This window comes from Schistocerca serialis, chromosome 2 (assembly GCF_023864345.2).
Source record: "Schistocerca serialis cubense isolate TAMUIC-IGC-003099 chromosome 2, iqSchSeri2.2, whole genome shotgun sequence".
NCBI classification, from domain to species: Eukaryota; Metazoa; Arthropoda; class Insecta; order Orthoptera; family Acrididae; genus Schistocerca; species Schistocerca serialis.
In genome coordinates this window covers 374,885,240-374,904,871 of record NC_064639.1, presented here as the reverse complement: position 1 = coordinate 374,904,871, position 19,632 = coordinate 374,885,240, and the positions used below count along the sequence as shown (strand labels likewise).

Here is a 19,632-nt window from a genome sequence, read left to right as displayed (position 1 = left end):
GAGGTGTGCTTGTTTGTGTGTGTGAATGATGTGTGTCTCTCTTTTACTGATGAAGACTGTGGCCGAAAACTTTATGTATGTGTCTTTTCTTTTAATTGTGCCTGTCTGCAACTTGATGTGTCTTCTTTACAGTAAGACACACCAAGCCATCTTTTCATACATTTTTGGTATTTCTGCCTGGCGTTTCCATTGCTTTATTTTCTCAATGAAACTGTTCACTGCATCTACAAAAGCATGCACATTACCCTAGCTATCAAAACTCCTTGGGTGGAGATTATATACATGTATGAGAGTAGTACATGTAGTATGTAGTTTGATATGTGTCAATCAGTAGCAATGAAAATTTCACCTCCTGAAGGTAAGAAGTAGCCAGCAATGCTGTCTCTTAATTTTATAGTTTTCTGGAGTGAATTTTGCTTTTGAGGTAATTACTTTCTGTTTGCTTTTTGTGTGTGTGTGTGTGTGTGTGTGTGTGTGTGTGTGTTGGGGACGGGGGGGGGGACGGGGGGGGGGGGGGGGGACCTGCAGTCCTGGGGGGAGGGGGGGGGGGGGGACCTGCAGTCCTGGTACACACGAAATCCCTGCAATATGCCTCTAGAGGAGCTGAAACAAAATGGAGTAGCTCTTTGATAAGGCAGAGATAGGTCTTTTGCCTTGGTTCCTCTGGCAGCATGCCAAAGTGCTATGGCACGGAGATTTTAATGCATAACAGGACTGCAAAGAGACAAAAAAAATTACTAAATAACTATAGTTTTTTAAGGTGATAAATAAAACTTCAAGATTATACCTCATAGAGTAAGGCTAACCCCATACCAAATTTTTGTGTAGCTTCAAAGTAACAAAATGAACAGGCAAGTTAGCAAGGCTGAGAACAAGTCAATTGAGCGGGAGGTTCACATGACAGCCAAAATCAGCGCTGTGTGTTCTCACTGAGTATGGTTAATGTGCTTGATGTTCCATTCCACTGACAGTTAGTGAGGCTGCCATTATTTCACCAGCAAATGCGAATATAAGGCGAGTCATTTTTGTCCTTCTGACATTTCGTAAGGTGTGAACCAATGATCTTACTATTAATGGCAGTTAGTAATTGAAGTTGGACTGAAGTCTACTTTCATTTCTGATCAAAGGATTTTATTTTATAAATGCAATGTTTTAGCTTAGAACTATTGGTGATGGCAAGTTATTTTCCAGCATTCAGGATGAAACTACATGCTCAATATGGAAAAGGTGAATATTTATTATCAAGCAAAATTGTTTTCTATTTTGACAATAGATACTAATTCAATTTAGTGTATTTTGTGACAAATAATCTTAAATAATGGTTATAACGAAGTGCAAAACATAAAGCCCCAAAATCCCCAACAATTTTACTCATGAAACGGAGAAATGCCTAGTTTTGGAATAGTTCACAAAAAAATGTTGATTTTTGTTATGACATTAAATTTACCATTTGTACAGGATTCATGACTTCATTTGTTTTAATGGAATTACGTGTAAGCTATCACCTGTTCTTCATTTCATACTGTGTTTAAACTTGTGTCAAATTTTTCAGCTGCCAAAAATGTTGGCCATTGTGCATTTTGCCAGTGAGATATCAAAATGTGTGATGAAATAGTACTCTATTTCTTCTGGGATCAGCTAGAATTATTTATCTCAGAGTTACATCTGTCTAACTGACCTTCAACTCTTGTATTTGTTGAGTAGCATCTGCAAGACACACTTCAAGGTTGTGCCTCTGGTCCTCCAATTTTCTCTCACGGCAGCGGCCATCTTCCAGTCTGACTGCCAACTCCTGCTCTCTCATACGCCACTGCTCCTCCTGCTCAGCGCCCCGTGACCTCAATCTTCCACATTCCTGGCGTAGCTGTTCCGCACCAGATTCCACCTCTGCAAGCTGTAAGCAAACAAAAATTATTTTCTGTTATAACATCATATTGATATACTGTTAACATATGATAATGTTTTTCTCCAAATTAATCTGACTCTAATAAATGAATGCCAGGAAATAATGGAATATATAGTTGAGACTTTCAGCAGCTGAAAAGCACATAAATAAGAATGAAAATGTTCTATTGCTTTGTACAATGTTGTCCTCTTTTAGATATTAAAGACGGTCATTCACACACCGCTACATATCAGGGGTGTGTGTGTGTGTGTGTGTGTGTGTGTGTGTGTGTGTGTGTGTGTGTGTGTGTGTGTGTGCAGGGCAGAGGGGAGAGGGGAGGAAGAGGGGGGCGGGGGATGTGTATGTTTCTTTTGTATTAGTCAGCTCCGAAGAAGGGCACTATCTGAAATATAGGTAATATTTTTAATCTTACTATTGCACTTGTGGACTGCTCAACACCTCAACTATACACGGTGGTCAGAAAGAGTCTAAAAACTTTTAAGAGTGTTGGAGGGTAGGTTGTGCTGAGAAATGTGCCAGTAATGTGGATGATTGAGGTCACGGGGTGCTGAGCAAGAGGAGCAGTAATGTATGAGAGAGCAGGAGTTGGCAGTCAGACTGGAAGATGGCCACTGCCGAATTAATTAGCACTGAAGTTAGCCAATCAGCCAGTTACACATGCAAATTCTAGCAGCCTTCCAGACACAATTAGGGTCAGTTGTTCTCGCAGCGTAGATGACAGTGCACAAGACTGCTCAGCCTTTTGGCTCAGGTTCAATCCTTACTACCATTCCATGTCGAATTTTTGTATCGCTCTCTTGTTCAGTCTGAGGAAACCAAATAAGAACACTTTTGGTGACACTGTCTTTGGTGGGCTGCTTGAATTTGCATGCACAATGGTGTGATTGGCTAACTTCGATGCTAATTAACTTGGAAATGGTGCAACATATCAATTTTATTCTTAACATCTATTTCTCAGATAAACTACCCTGCAACATCCTTATAAGCTTTTCAGACTGTTTCTTACTACACTGTGCAGTGAGTAGTTACCTTTAACACTTCCATCATTTGCATTTTATCCAGGACTTTCCAATGTCAAATGTGTGGCTTCAATAGTACGAAAATCAGAAACTCAACTGCTGTACTGACATGTAGACAATATAACTGTGACTAACAGATTCACTACATGTGTAACTATGTACTTTAACGTTAGCGCGCTAAAATGTTGTGGAGATGAGAACATGACACTATCAGCATTCTGGAAATAAATTAAAATGATTGCCCTGCCCATGCTATACTCAACACCGTGGAAGCCATTCCTGTCTTCTCTTTCTGTGTTTCGGTGTTCCTAACTGTCCTTAGCTCTTCTACATGGTGGCACTCTGGGCTCCCTTGTTGTGCGCTATAGTGGTTGCTGAGTGGTAGCTGTTGTGCTTGTGATGATATCATGAATGTATTTTTCAAGAATGAAAATTCTGGACTGTTCTGTTTAAGCTCTCGATATTTTATAAATATTCCTGAATGTTCAAAATATTTCTGAATGTTATAGAATGCAACTTGGGAAAGGGACAAATCACATTGATCTTCGGCAAAACTGTCTTAAAATGAGCCGTGGAATGTAGTAAAGACATAGGAACAACATCAAAAAAGTGTATCTAATTATCTCAAAATACTTAAACAATAAACTGCTGCATGAGCAAATAATTTTAGCAACAAAAATGCAGTAGCTTAAAAAAAAAAAAAAAAAAAAAAAAAAAAGAGACAGAAAAAAAACCTGTGAATACAGAATATGATACCAAGTGAAGAAAAAAATATTTGAATTCATTGGTACAATGATGACCCAAAATGAAAGTGTAAACTTCCTGATGACAAAATTTCTCAATTCATTCAATGTTTCTGGTATGGCCTTGCAAAATGGAAAAAAAAAACAACCTTCTAAACAACATCATAGAAGTGGAAATATTAACTGGAAAAGAAGAAGGCAAGTTGGTGTTCATACCATGAATTACCCATTTCAACTAAGTAACCAATTCAGCTTTAAGCGATTCCAATTTCCAGTAAGATTAGCACACAACATGACTATCAATAACATACAAGGGGAAATATTCCAATGTTGTGAAGGAATTTCAAAGAATCATGTTTCCTGCATGGGCAGCAATATGCAGTGAGTTCATGTGTTGGATACCCACATAATTTATTCATCTATGCACCCAAAAGAAAAACACTGAATGTCAATTATAATGCAGTTTATAAGAATATACTGTACTTTGAATAAGACAGATGCTATACAAATGAGATTATTATTATTAAGAAAATAAGAAGTCATATGTTCACCATAAATGGTTGTGCAATTTACTGTCTATCAAAATTGCAAAGCTTTGTATGTCAATATCAGTTAAATTGTGTAGTATCTTCCATCTATTAGTACTTCACTGTGTTTAGTATGCAAGCAGAACACTTTTTGTTTCTTATCTGACACAATTTCAGTTATGAATAGTTATTAAAAGAAATGAACATAAAAGATTACTGTGTGCAACTGACCTGTTTGCGAAGAGTGTGTACTTCCTGCTGAGCTCGCTCTCGTTCTTCAATTTCTGTAGTTAGTCGTGCTTGAAGTTCGCGCTCTTCATTGAGCCTCTGGCTACCTTCTGCCCGAGTACGTGACAGTTCTTCTTGAATAGCCTGGAGCTGCTGAGCTGTCTGTAGTTGTTGTCTCTCCACCTCACGCAGCTGGCCCTGTAGCCTTGACCGTTCACTGTCGAGTGTTGCCTTCACATCTTCTAAGCCTGTGTTATGTTAAACAATAACAATCTTTCTTTTTTCTAAACAATAAATATGAAATGCAGAACAGAAGTGGAAAACCTCAACACTTATTGTTGAAAAAGAAACAAAGAAAGCTGGGCTGAGAGGTGCTTGAATAGAAAACCATTGTGAAAAAGGCAAGATAGAAAATGAGAAATAGCAAAGAAAAATAGACAAGCAATGAAGAGGAATACTGATTTTTAGAACTATTTGACAAGTCAGACATAAAATGTAGCTCAGGAGTCACAAGTAACAGAATATAGTAAAAACTCTCAAATTTGTTAGTACCCATAAGAGCTGAGGAAACTCCCCAAGCATGATATGCAAATACTCCGAATTCAAGTAACAGTGTAATAAAGCCATGGAGGCAACAAGTTAAATACACTTTTCTCTATGAAATGACTTAATGCAAACGTACTTGCTATCTTCTGATATGCATCTTCTAGGGTGCGGCTCTGTTCACGTTTTTCACCCTCAATACGTTTCACATATTCTCTTAATTCTTTATTGGAGCTGCTGTACTTGTCTTTTTCATAGTTGCTATCTGCAAGCTGTCTTCGGACATCGGTTAGCTCCTTGCGCAGCATTTCACTGCTATTTTCCACTGAAAAACATAAATAATACAGATTGAGTTGCAAAAAGGAAATAGATGAACTAACTAGCAAGAAATTTAAGTCCAGGAAATCAGTTCCAAAGAACAAAATTGTAAACATTACACACGTCATGAGTATATTATTTTTATTTATAATGCACAACACAGATGAGCATTAATAATACTTACAACGGCAGAAATGTGTATATTTAACTGCTGCCAAAAGAATAAAAAGTCTGTAGTTAGATTATCAGACAAATAAGTTGAAAAAGAACGGCTAAATATGCAATGATCAAAAATTTAGATATCTTTTGCCATCAGAAAGGAAAATGAAAAATGAAAAAAAGGGAAGATGTACAAGTATTTATTGAGGGGAAGCAAATACTCACTCAGAGCTTACATTAGAGAGTCGGAGCACAAAGGTGTACTTGGGAAGAAAGGAGAAGGAAACTGTCTGTGCCCTTTCAAATGAACCATCCTTTTGCCTTAAACAGTTTACCGTATTTACTCGAATCTAAGCCGCACTATTTTTCCGGTTTTTGTAATCCAAAAAACCGCCTGCGGCTTAGAATCGAGTGCAAAGTAAGCAGAAGTTCTGCAAAATGTTGGTAGGTGCCGCCACAAGTAACTTTTGCCGTCGAATATATGTAGCGCTACACAGGCATGCTTTGCAGGCACAAAGATAAATACTGGCGCCAAAACCTCTGCGTCAGTAAATAAATTAAAAAGAAAAATGTGGAAGACGAGCTTTTTTCTCCGCCCCGAGTTTCGACCACTGCATTTTCATACATTATCCAACGAAGTAAATACAAATTCCGTATTGTTCATCTTCGAATGTAGCAACCTTTCAATGTACTACGAAAATCCGACTGGCAAGACTGTTTGGGGTGTTTGTCAATACGGCCAACTCTACGTTCTGAATTTTTTCCTACCTGTGACAAGAGATGGTTGCTAATAGGAACTTTTATGAATTGTGAATCACATGCAGTAATCTCTTCATCATAAGAATAATATGAATATAAACATTTTGCCATGTATTCTTTTGTGTTTGCTGCTACTTCATTTAAATCCTGTCTGCCTAATAAACTACGAAACTAGAGTGACACAACAGCAATCGCGGAAGAATGTACATATCATGCCATATTTATATTAGTATTATTCTTACGCCAATTAGAGATGCAGTCAGAAATGAAGCACAACTGACTAGATTTTTAAATCTAAGATGACTCTAATTTCTGTGCAGAAGGTAATGCACTAAAGAGGCATCTGCAAAGATATTCAAACGGAGAAAAATTTTCGCTAAACTCTCCTTCACAACATCTTCTATCACACGCAGTCTATTATTTGGTTCTTGTTGATCATTATCAAAGAAAGCAGCAGTGTAAGTAACAACAAATTGCAGTCTCTTGCCATTGTTTCGCTTATGAGCCAATTTTATTTATTTATTTATTTTTTTATTTTTCAATTGGAAGTGACGGTAGCGCGTACAAAAGCAAGCCATGCCGCGAGCGGCGACAGGTCGTAAACACTCATTATCAGAATGCGATAAACAATGCGTGACACAGTACAATAATGCATTTTCAGCTTAGAGTGATGTAAACGCCTATAACAAAGTAACGACTCTTATCAGATCAAAGAAAAATAAGCAATCAATTCAACCCAGACGAAGCACATGAAAAAGGAAGGGTACCCGTATAAATACGGACGGAGCGCCTGACGCATAGCAATGGCTACCTGGTAAAGCTTAACTGCTAAGCTTACGACTCGAACCAAACTACTGTAGCTGTATCATCATTCATTCGACCTAAATTGTGTCTCATACTACAATGGACCAACTTTGTTTTGATTTGGAGGTGCGACCTAAAAACTTTTCTCTCCCCTCGAATTTCGAATCTCAAATTTCAGGTGCGGCTTAGATTCGGGAAAATTTTTTTTCCTTGATTTCGAGTATCATTTTTCAGGTGCGGCTTAGATTCGAGTGCGGCTTAGATTCGAGTAAATACGGTAGGTAAATCCTGGAAAACCTAAAGCTAGATGACTATGGGGATTTGAATTGTCATCTGCAACAATGACAACAAAAACAACAACAACAACAACAGTAATAGTTTGTAATTTGAGCCTCAGTTGTTGGACCACAGTTACTTTTGACACTCGTCCTGCATTCGCTTGTCTCTAATTCTAGTATTATGAATGACTTTTCATTTCCTCTATCAACTGTACATGCTATACTATTTTAGGTATAATTCTCTTTCATCAATTTTGGGATTTCTTTCTGATGACTCATTTCTGAAGCTCTGTATGTTCCTATTTTTATCATTTTATTATCTGTGTGTTACACTGGAAATGAAAATACACCTTTTAATTAATTACATTTATTTACATTATTAAAGAAGGAAGCATTTATACTGAACCCATTAAATGCAATCAATTAACGAAAAACAGCTTTACAACCATACACCACTCAAACATATTTTTAAAAAACGTTGTCATAACTTCTAAGTTCTCTTCTGAGACTTGAAGCCAATGGTTCGTCAATACTTGACTATAGTGTGGAAACAGCACCCCATAATTTGAACACTGAAGACAAATTTCCTTCAGCACAACACCAGACATTTGATAAAGTACACATAACTTGCTTGCATTGAAAATTGCTTTTGCACTAAGAATATCTTATATGGCTGAGACGTGCTATATGTGCACGTAATAAGACTATTTGCCATCTCAGCATTAATAAGAGTTCATTATGGTTGAAACAAGAACCTAGAACAGTGAACACAGACTTAATAGGCGGATCTGTTGCCACAATAATTGTTGGCCTAATTTGAAGGTGCAGTCCAATGCGTTTCAGTGTCTTCTTTATAATGGTTCCCTTTCTTGTGATTTTTTTTTCCAATGGCAGGTTTAGTACATTCCATGAAAAGAAAGGTACCTCAGAAAAAGGTTAAGTCATAATTTCTTTTTCCATTACTACTACAAAAATAGTCCTTTTTTTTTTAAACTGTGCAATATATTTTGTAAAACTGAAGTTACGTTTTGCTTAAGGAGTCAATTTAACAACTCTTATTACTTTTTAGATAACTTTCTTGAATCAACCCTGAAAAAGAATTAACAATAAATGATTTTTTTTAAAAAAAAAAAAAAGAACAGCCAAGTTGGACATTATCTTTGACTGCACCAGTGGCAGAAGTACGAGAATGAGCGTCAAAAATTTTGAGATACTACACATTCACTTCTGCCTGAAGCATTAGTGCCTTCATATTTCTCAAAAGCTTACTAGTTTAGTCACTAAAAATTCATTTTTCCACAGCAATGAAGCAATCTTCACTTTCAACTTCGAATACAGGTAACGTTTTCTTCAGCGAAGTCAGATTTCACAATATTTTTGCACAGGAATTCGTATAAAAAATGACGCTGTTTAGAGTGATCTTTAATGTGATGCACTGATTAAAATGGGTATTTTTGTAGTATGTCAGTATAAATAAGAAAATCATAAAATACGGCACTGGAGCTTCACAAATTTGCAAATCAACATGGCACCTGCTTGGTGTGCTTCTATCAGCCAAATATAGTACAGGACACTTGACATCATGAAAATGTATTTCTGCCAGTAAAACATGACACAGAGAATATTTAAAGCAGGACACTCAGAATATTTAAAACAGGACACTGAGAATATTTATTTCAATACTTATTAATATCATTTTCACCATTCTATGAAAGTAGTTTATTGTGTAGTTTAGTTTACACTGGAGTGAGCAAGAATTCTCTCTGGTGTAAACTGCATTCAGTCTTGTTCAGTTCACATTTGTTAGTGTTCGCTCATGGTCCTCCGGCAGTAGGTCGTCAAAGGATCAAAGGTTAAAAAGGAAAAGTACAATAAATTTCCTTGAAAATACACAAGTGTGAAAAATTAAAATTATACAAAAGATCTGATCATTGTCACTGTTATGTTCACAACAGCTGTAATTACAAGACTGATGTATGACTGTTATGTTGGAGATTTTTGATGATAAATGAAAATGGTTTACATGGTATCATGCTCACTGCCCTGTAGCAAACCAAACAGCAGATTTTGTCAAGTAGCATATGCGACAGCTTATATGAATGTATTAAACCTCATTAATCATATTTTAATGACATTATTTTACTTGCACATACTTTAAACCAGTCCTTGAAGTGCTTTCCACATATCACTGCAGACATCAGAGACTGTCACAGGAGATAGCAACTACTGAATTGTGAACAACCACTAATGTAAAAGTTTCCAGTAACTAACAAACAGAGAGTAAATGCTAGCATTTATTCAGATTATGTTGGTCATCGGTACTTAATATTCTGCTTTTAAATTTCCTCCTCAATTGTACTGAGACGCCAATGAAAAGCAACATATATGCAAAGTTTTGGAAATTAGAGTTGCAATTCAGTATTAACTGCACTTCTCAAAACATTTCCCCTGAATACCTCTTTTTATAATGCTATTTTGCTTACTTTGTCACAAACAATGAGCTTGCCATGCAAAATAAACCTCTCTAAATTTCAAAGGTAAGCACAGTATTGGCTCTGTGCTCCAATTAACGCCAAGAAACAATAATGCGGTGCTATATGCTTTGCCTGTTATTTTGTATTCTTTTCTGTTCCAACTAGTGTAAACACTTGCTCAGGGATACAAGTGAATTGTAGTAAACACTGGGAAATTTTCTGTAACTGTTCATTTGCTTTACTTCACTTCCATTCACCTAGGTGTAAATCGGGCTTGATGTATTCATAGGCCGGGGCATATATTGGGTTAAAAGTCCTCAGATACCAAGCTCATTTACGTTTTTGCTAAACAAAAGTGTTGCACTCAATGTTTTTCACATTTACAGCTGCTTATTATGAAAATAACTAGTTTAATTTATGATCTGCATTAAAGAATTTTTTTTTTAAAGTGCCACTTTTTTGTACAATAGGTTGTGCAAAAATGCCAGGAAATGTCACATTGGCGAGTAAGATTGGTACTGGAATGTTGTCACTTGTCATATCTGGAACCACAGTTCTTTAAACAAGAAAGCCACTGTTATTTTAAGATTATATGTAATTCTCAGAATTGGAAAAAAAGGTCAAATCCAATTTCAGCATTCAATAACTATTAGTTACCAATATCAGTAAACTGCTACCTTTAGATTTACAACATTTTTGCAAGGGAACAGAAAAATACCAGATTTTGTGACATTTAGTAACCATTTCAAGTTGTATTGTAGTTGTAGTAATACTGTTCACGTTTACGTCGCACTTCACTTAGCGTAGACCAGGACTGTGTCCTAGGCATGCCCGATGTTAACTGACTGGGCACGGCCCGTGCTGCCGGAGTTCTTGTTGTTGTTGTTATGCCAGTAGAGGTCGCGTCCGAATTTTTGCGTGCCCTCTGGTGGACGGGACTCTACTTGCGGCAACTACCGTCCGTGACGCGCCGTGCCGATGTGCGCCTTCTGCGATCTTTCTGGTGGCTACTGCACTCTTCCTCCTTCGGGGGGTGAAGCCACTGTGATCCACTGCGTCGGAAGGTGGAGCGTTGGGCAGGAGCGATGACCTCCACATCCATTGGAAGGCCGGAGTCGAGGGGATCTGCCAACCCTCGAGCTGGAACCTTCGAATATGGCTGGAAGTGACCCACACAAAGAGGCCCCCCGTCGTTCCACAACCGGAGCCCGGGACAGAACGGGCGACAAGCTGTCGAACTCCAGATCCTGTTCCACGTCGGGAGGGGCAAGACCCAGTGGTGGGGACGATGGGGAAGGGACGACCACATGTGAACCAGCCTCCTGAGAAACCGGGCCTGCGAGGGGGGCTGGCTATCGCTGTGGCATCTCGAACGATGGCGATGCCAGTGCTGGAGCTACTGGAGGCTGCCAGGGCTGAGAACCATCGCAGTGCGGCAGAGTCACAGGGGGGAGAGGCGGTAACGTCCCCTGCGAAACCAACACAGGTGCCGGCAATGGGGAAGCCGGTGTCCGAGAGGTCGGAGGGTGGGTGCCCAAACGTGGACGTAGCTGATTTTGGTGACGACGTACCACCCGGTCCCTCGCCTGCAAGGTATAGAGCCGGCGGCCATTTCGGTGCAGGACCACCGCCAGTATCCAACGTGGATTGCGACCAAACCCATGGGCCCGGACCGACATACCCAGTGCAAAGCCAGGTACTCCGTTTTGCGAAGACTGGCGAGGACCAGGCCGGAGGAGGTGCTGCAGAGTCCTTGGTTGACGCCCATAGAGGAGCTCTGCGGGGCTGCGTTCTTCCATTGGTGTGGTCTGGTATGCCGTCAGGAAAAACATCAATGCTTCCTCCGCAGGAAATTTGTGCACATACTTTTTCATCTGCGTCTTAAATGTGCGCACCATGGGCTCGGCTTCCCCATTCGATTGTGGATGGAAGGGGGGAGAGTAAACATGCCGAATACCGAAGTGCCTACAAAAATCCTGGAAGGTCTGTGAAATAAACTGCGGTCCATTGACCGAGACCAGGGTGATTGGCAGACCTTCCACAGAAAAGATTTTTGCTAGTGCCTGGATTGCAACTTCTGAAGTGGTTGAGGAGCAGCGAACCACATATGGGAAGCGGGAATAAGCATCAATGACAATGAGCCAAAAGCCATTGAGAAATGGGCCCGCAAAATCGATGTGAACACGTTACCATGCTTGGGTTGCCGGCGGCCATGAAGAGAACGCTGCCTTGGGAGATGCCTGTTGGCTCGCACACTGGGAACAGGCAGCCACCAAGTGCTCAATTTCTCTGTCAATACCGGGCCAGTGCACATGTCTGCGAGCCAAGGTTTTAGTACGGGAAACACCCCAGTGCCCCGCATGTAATAACGTGAGGACCTCCCTTCGTAAACTTGCAGGAACAACCACGCGAGGAGCTGTATCATCGGTAGCTAGATGGAGAACTCCTTCCAAGACCGAGAGGTGGTCTCGTAGAATAAAATAATTACGAAGAGGGTCCGAGGCCCGACCCGGAGGGCGGGATGGCCACCCCTGCTGAATGAGGTGAACTACTTGCTGGAGAACCGGGTCAGCTGCCGTTTCCCTGGCGACTCAGGAACTAGTGATCGGGAAGCCATCAACCGCTTGGCGGGACGCCACATCCAAATGAAAACAAACAATCTCCTCACGATCGAACGTAGGATCCGGGCCCACCGGAAGACTGGAAAGAGCGTCGGCGTTTGCATGTTGTCCGGTAGGGTGAAAATGAATGTCATAATGGTACTTAGAGAGGAACAAGGCCCAGGGCTGTAGTCTGTGGGCCACCCTATCCGGAATCTGAGAGGCGGGGCCAAATAACGATATTAACGACTTATGGTCAGTGATTAACTGAAACTTCGTGCCATACAAGAAAGGGTGAAACTTGGTAACAGTGTAGACAATGGCCAAAGCCTCGTTTTCCACCTGGGAGTAATGGGTCTGCGCGGGACTAAGAGTTTTAGACGCACATGCCAGTGGTTGCTCGGAACCATCGGCGTTTCGATGGGCCAGGACCGCCCCCACCCCATACTGCGAAGCATCTCTAGCCAGGACTAATGGCTTATGGGGGTCAAAAGTAGCCAAACAAGGCGCTGACATGAGGAGGCCCTTCAACGAGGTGAACGCTCGCTCGCATGCAGGCGACCAATCAAAAGGAACACCCTTGCGCAGAAGGCAGTGCAGGGGGCGCGCTATGGTGGAAGCCCTGGGAATGAACCGGTGGTAATAGGCTATCTTGCCTACAAAAGCTTGTAACTCTTTCAGCGAAGCGGGCCGAGGAAGGTCGACGATACCTTGGACCAAACTTCCAAGTGGCCGGATGCCGTGGTGAGAGATGGTGTAGCCCACATACTCAATGGACGGTTGGAAGAAGTTTGACTTATGCAGGTGGCAAAGCAAGCCCACAGACCTGAATTTGAGAAAGAGGGTGTGAAGGTTGTGCAAGTGTTCCTTCGTGCTGTGGCCTGTGACAATTATGTCATCCAGGTAATTAATACAATGAGGGATTGTCGACGTGACGTGCTCAAGATAATGCTGGAATATCGCCAGGGCACTGGATATTCCGAAGGCCAACCGCTGGTATTGGTAAAGGCCAAACGGGGTGTTGACAACCGCCAGCCGTTTGGAGTCCTCATCAAGTGGTATTTGATGATAAGCCTCTGAAAGATCGAGTTTCGAAAAATATTGGCCTCCCACCATGGCAGAGAACAATTCATCAGCACGAGGCAAAGGATAGGTGTCCACCACCAATTGGGAATTAATGGTGGCCTTGAAATCGCCACAAAGACGTAATTTTCCCGAGGGCATCCTCACAATAACGAGGGGCGAAGCCCACTCAATAGAAGAAATGGGAAGAACGACTCCTAGGGCTGTCAGCCGGTCTAACTCTTCCTTTACCTGAGGGCGGAGAGCCAAGGGGATCTGCCTTGGCCGTAGAAAATGCGGGCGAGCCGACGCCTTCAACGTTAAGTGAGCTTCAAAATCAGAAACACGCCCCAGGCCCTCCTCAAAGATATCGGGAAAGTCTGAGATCAAAGATTCCAATGATTGATAGGGAACGTCTTCGGAGACCAACTGTATGGTGTCAGTGATAGAAAAACCGAAAGCTTGAAAGGCATCCATGCCAAAAAGTTTAGCGGAGCTCACATCACTGACAACAATAAAAGTAATAGGCCGAGTGACTGATTTGTAAGTCACGTCGGTAGTGAATTGACCCAGTAGGGGAATGAACTGTTTACCACAACCGCGTAGACGCCGGTAAACTGGCGCCAATGGGAGCGATCCAAGGTCGGAATAAGTTTGTGCATTCAACAACGAAACTGCCGCGCCCATATCTACTTGCAGTTGTAACCGGCGCGACAGAACCGATACCTCGATAAAGAGTTTGCGTGCCGATGCGTCGGGAGCCTGGCCCGATGAAACTTCCTGAATGTCAACGTCCATGTCCTCTGTACCTGCTTCCTTCGATTCTTTTGAGGCTGAGCGGCAAACTTTAGCAATGTGACCTTTTTTATTACATTTGCGACAAACGGCCCAACGCTGGGGGCGCTCTGACCGACCATGATGTATGTAGCACGACGCACAGGACGGCAACGGGGGCCGGCGGCCGGAATTCTGTTTATGCGCCATGCGGGAGCGGCCGTAACGGTCGGATTGTACCGCTCGCACGTCGTCCACCCCGGATACAGTGGACGCGGACGCACCGCCCTTAACCGCCACGACGTCGCACCACGCTTCCAGCTGTTGACCTGCGGTGTGAGACTTCATACGATTGAGCAATGGACAGGACTTCCTCAAGGGAAGGGTCTTCTAACTGCAGGGCCTGTTGCCGGACCTCCCTATCAGGGACCGAACGAACAATGACGTCGCGTACCGTAACGTGGGCATACGACTCTCGCGACTGCTCCGTGACAAAATGACACTTGCGACTAAGACCATGCAGGGTAGCGGTCCACGCCCGGTAAGACTGATGGGGCTGTTTCTTGCATTGATAGAACTCGACCCTAGCCGCCACAACATGCGTGCGGCGGCGATAATATGAAGACAGCAATGAACACAATGCGTCAAAAGACAAGGACGAGGGTTTCTGCAACGGCGCTAGCTGCCGCAAAACTTGATACAGCGGTGGAGATATCCAAGACAAGAAGAGAGCACGACATACCTCCGCATCGGCAACATGAAACGCCTGGAAATGCTGCCGAAGGCTGTGTTCGTATGCGTCCCAATCCTCCGCTGTCTCGTCATACAGGGGAAAGGGAGGAGGGAACGGCGCTGGAGCAGACGGCGTGGAGAGCAACGCCGGAAGCACTTGTTTCATGGTGACCATGAGCTCCATCTGCTGCTCAACCAAAACCAGCACTAAATCCTCCATGCCGTGGAGAAGCTGCGAAACCGGAACAACGACGCAACACGCGAAAGAACGACCCTACTCATCGCCAATTGTGTAGTAACACTGTTCACGTTTTCGTTGCACTTCACCTAGCGTAGACCGGAACTGTGTCCTAGGCATGCCCGATGTTAACTGACTGGGCACGGCCCGTGCTGCCGGAGTTCTTGTTGTTGTTGTTATACCGGCAGAGGTCGCGTCCGAATTCTCGCGTGCCCTCTGGTGGACGGGACTCTACTTGCGGCAACTACCGTCTGTGACGCGGTGTGCCGATGTGCGCCTCCTGCGATCTTTCTGGTGGCTACTGCAATAGCACTAATAGTTGGAGATTTTGTATTTATTTTTGCTTTGTGACAGAAACACATAACCACACTGCACAAACACTCCCCAGTTGTCCCTATGCAAAGGTGTACAATTTGTACAGTACACTCGAGGAGGAAGAAATAATTGAAGGTATGTTAGTCAGTCTCTAGGTTACTATAGGTACACCACCAGATCTGAGCAGCAACAATGGAAGAAGTATGTCATGACAATGCCAATGGAGCCAACCTCGTAATCACCTAAAGCGATTTAAGTAAACCATGAAAAACCTACATAAGAGGAAAGTGCCTTCACCATTGAGTCACAAAAAATGCTAACATAATGATCAGGAATCCATCTCACCATTTCAGGGTAACTAATAAAACCTGTGTATGAGAGTCACAACATTTTTTTGTCACAATAACTAATTTATTGCACCTACAGCGGCAAGGAAACATAACATATTTGGATGAGATGCTGGATTATGTCATAACTTAAATGAGTTATTTAATAGTTTATATAGCATAATAAATGCTCAGAATTTAAGGCCTGCTTACAGGATTATGCGTCTTGCTGTAGTTGTTTGTATTTCAGCAATTGGAAAGCCTTTTCTATTTCAGATAGTTAAAAATAACCTGGTTAAAGAAATTCCAAAATGAGTATAATAAAATATTTTTGTACATTCCTGACCAAATTCAGAGTCTTAAATATTGTGTACAGTGTTCTTACAGTTTGAGCTGTCCATGTACAATTGTCCGTAGATCTTCAGTTCTCCAACATACGCTCTCCTACAATCACAAATCAAAGAATCTATTCTGCACACCTTGCTGGACTAGTAGAAGTAGTTTAAAAACAGTTCACATCGCAATGAAGGGAGAAATATTTGTTCTGGAAACAACTTTTAGGCTGCGGCTAACATTTCGGTGATAACATTTCTTCCATAAATATTGGCATAGCAACAGATGCAGGGGGGCTTAAGTACTAACAGCGTTGAAACTGTTCACGAACAGTTTGAGAATCATGATACCTCAGTAGGTGAGAGTATTACTTGCAAAAGGCAATGTTTCAGTTTTGAGTCCCATTCCAGAACACAGTTCCACCCTGAAAGAAAGTTTCAAAATCAGCACAATCTGCTGCAGAGTGGAATATTCATTCTGAAAAGAGACACTAGTCTGTGCAAAGCCATTTATTCACAACATTCTTTCCTCTAGGAGAGCTGATCTAACAAGGTGTGCAGCAGCATTTCCATGAAGTTTGAAAATTAGGAGAGTACTACTAAGAAGAAAGCTGTGTGAATGTGTCATGAGCAGTGCCTCAATAGCTCAGCCAGAAAGAACGACGGAAGGATGATTAGGGTTTATTGTCCTATCAATGATGATATCATTAGTGATGGAGCACAAGTTCAGATTGGAAGAAGATGTGAAAGGAAATCAGCTGAGACCTTTTGAAAGGAACCATCCTGACATTTGAATACAGCAGTTCAGAGAAACCACAGGAAATCTAAATTGGGATGGCTGGACAGGGATCTGCACTGCATGCACCGTGTCTTACCACTGTGCCTTCTTGCTTGATCAATCTGTGAGAGCATTATCTGGGAAAGGTAGGATTCCGGGTACATGTTCTTCTCTGGCATGTATTATAGCCTGTCATGTAGTTTCCAAAAGAGTGCGCAAACAGTGCATACTCTGCTTCAGAGTGAAAGATTCATTCTGAAAAAGATTATATAATACGTACATCTCTCTGACTACTTCTTATTTTGTATAACATGAACTGTAGATTTCATTCAAGTGAAGTACATGAGGAATATTTTTGAAACAGTATCAACAAAGGTCTTATTCTGAAACAAAAGATCAACAGATGATAGTAGGATTCGGGTTTGTCACAGATTACCATATCAATTGTACGATGTTTTTAGCAGAAGCATAAAACAAGTTATTGCATGTTTAAATTGGTTATCAATCATGTGTGAGTTTGATAATGGAACACAATTACATTTCTGGTTTTTTAAAGAATTACATACTCATTACAAACCCATCATGAATAATGTGTTATTTACCTCACTGCAAAATACTGGAAGACACTAAATTCCAGAAGGCGTTTTTGCTCTAAAATTTGAGGCAATGAAAGAAATACAAGAATAATGACATCAAAGTACCCACAAGAGAAGCCCCATCAAATTTCTTTTTCTTTTTCAATTTTTTAAATGATGTAACAAATGTAGTTGTAGGTAGATACTCAAAATAAAAATGTGAAACCAAAAATTATGGCAAAGGGAATACAAAATCACTTTTCAAAATTAACAGAAATGCCTCTTCCTGTAGATAAGTAACATTCACTGTGGGAATGATCATGAAGAAATGGCAAATAGAGTGGACCCATGACTGATTCATTTCCTACTGGTGTTAATAGTAATACTGAAACCCTACCTAACAAATGTGCCTTACATCTCACAAATAAAAACAAAAGGTTCCAACTTACATTCTTTAAGTTTGCGCAGTGTCTCCTGCAGTTGCTGATGACAACTGTCATATCTATCTTCAGCTAGATGTAACTGAACTTTCAGTTCTTGAGCTTCCTGTTGAGCAAGATCACGCTCCTTACGAATTTCAGCAGCGGATGCTTCAAGCTTAGCTCTTTCATCTTCTCCTCTCACTCTAATGGAACAAAGACCTTCTGTTAAATATTTTCACAAGACACAAAAATATGCATATAGTAGCATAAATGGTGAAGTTTTCCATGATGACCTACATTCTACCTGTATTGATAATATTCTAACAAACTATGTATTTGAAGATGTTTATAAATTTTGCATAGATTTAGGAATCTCTGGCCACTCTGCATTATTCAATGAACTACAAAAAATTAAGAAAGAAATATCCTGTAACAAAAGCCACATGAAAAGGATCTTCAATGAAAAAAATTCAGTTACATTTAGAAATAAGTTAAGAGACACTGAATGGCCCTACAGCATCTGCATTTTGAGTAATAGTAACTTTAACAATTTTTTAAGTAACTTTCCTGAAATATTTATTGGAACTTTTCCACTCAGAACAACATGCAACAAAATGACTAACTTAAATGGATAAACCAGAGTATAAAAATTTCTAGTGCCAGGAAGAGGAAACTCGACAATGAACTGAAATATAATAAAAAAGGACATTTTACTGAATATGTTTGTCAGTGTAAAGCTATATTTTTAAGAGTTATGAGGGCAGCCCAAAAAAGGCAAACAAGAAGTTTATAGTACAACCTAAAAGTAAACCAAAAGCAGTGTGGTCTGTTGTCAAATCAGAGTTACGTGTTAGAGTTAGTAGCAATGAAATATCTAGGATTAAAGTAGATGATAGCTTTATTGTAACCCCAGATCAAATTACAGAGTGTTTAAATGAACTGGGGCAAAGTCTGATGTTGATGTAGCAGAGTATCAGAGTAAAGAAAATCCCTTTGAAGTCCACTATGAAGTTGAGTATCTTACAGATTTTAAAAAAGTCTCAATAAAGGATATGGAAAATGTCATATTATCATTAAAAAATAAAAACTCTGATGGTTGGGATGGGATACCCACTAAAGTGATTAAAATGGTGAGTGGCATAATAGCTGCTCCCCTCACTACGGTATTTAACCAGTCTTTTGAACAGGGATGCTTTACCGATGTTTTGAAGTATACCAAAGTCAGACCTCTGTTCAAGAAAGGGTAGAGGGAAGATTGGGAAACTATTGGCCAATTTCTATTCTTCCAGTCCTGTCAGAAGCATTAGAGAAAGTACCTGCAAACCAGATCAAAAACTTTATTGTAAAAAATGATATTATTATAAGTAACCAATTTGGATTTCAATGAGGAGCAAACGCTCTGGATGTAGTGAGTAACTTTATTGAAAAGATAGACAAATTACTGAAAAGCTAGACAAATCATTGGATGAGAGGAGTAAAAGTGCAGGTATCCCCTGTGATCTCACAAAAGCATTTGGCTCTGTAAACCATGACTTGCTTATCTATAAATTAGACAACTACAGGATTAAGGACAATGCTCTAAATTGGCTGACATCATACTTACAAAACAGAAAACAAAGGGTAACTAGCACCTCAGATGCAGTGAATCATTATCCTAAATGGAGTACAGTATCACAAGGTGTGCCTCAAGGCTCCATTTTGGGGCCAATCCTGTTCCTGT

The 19,632-nt window shown here is 40.9% G+C and overlaps 1 protein-coding gene across 1 annotated transcript in view; it reads right to left on the bottom strand.

Annotated features, from left to right (window-relative positions):
- The window catches only part of LOC126455555 (rootletin), a 232,425-nt gene that overhangs the window by 67,207 nt on the left and 145,586 nt on the right, over positions 1–19,632 (bottom strand). Inside the window, exons 19-22 of the mRNA XM_050091311.1 lie at positions 17,940–18,115; positions 5,106–5,291; positions 4,427–4,671; positions 1,679–1,894 (exon numbers count right to left, since the gene is read on the bottom strand). Coding sequence (XP_049947268.1) covers positions 1,679–1,894; positions 4,427–4,671; positions 5,106–5,291; positions 17,940–18,115 — 823 coding nt within the window. The remainder of the gene's footprint in view (positions 1–1,678; positions 1,895–4,426; positions 4,672–5,105; positions 5,292–17,939; positions 18,116–19,632) is intronic.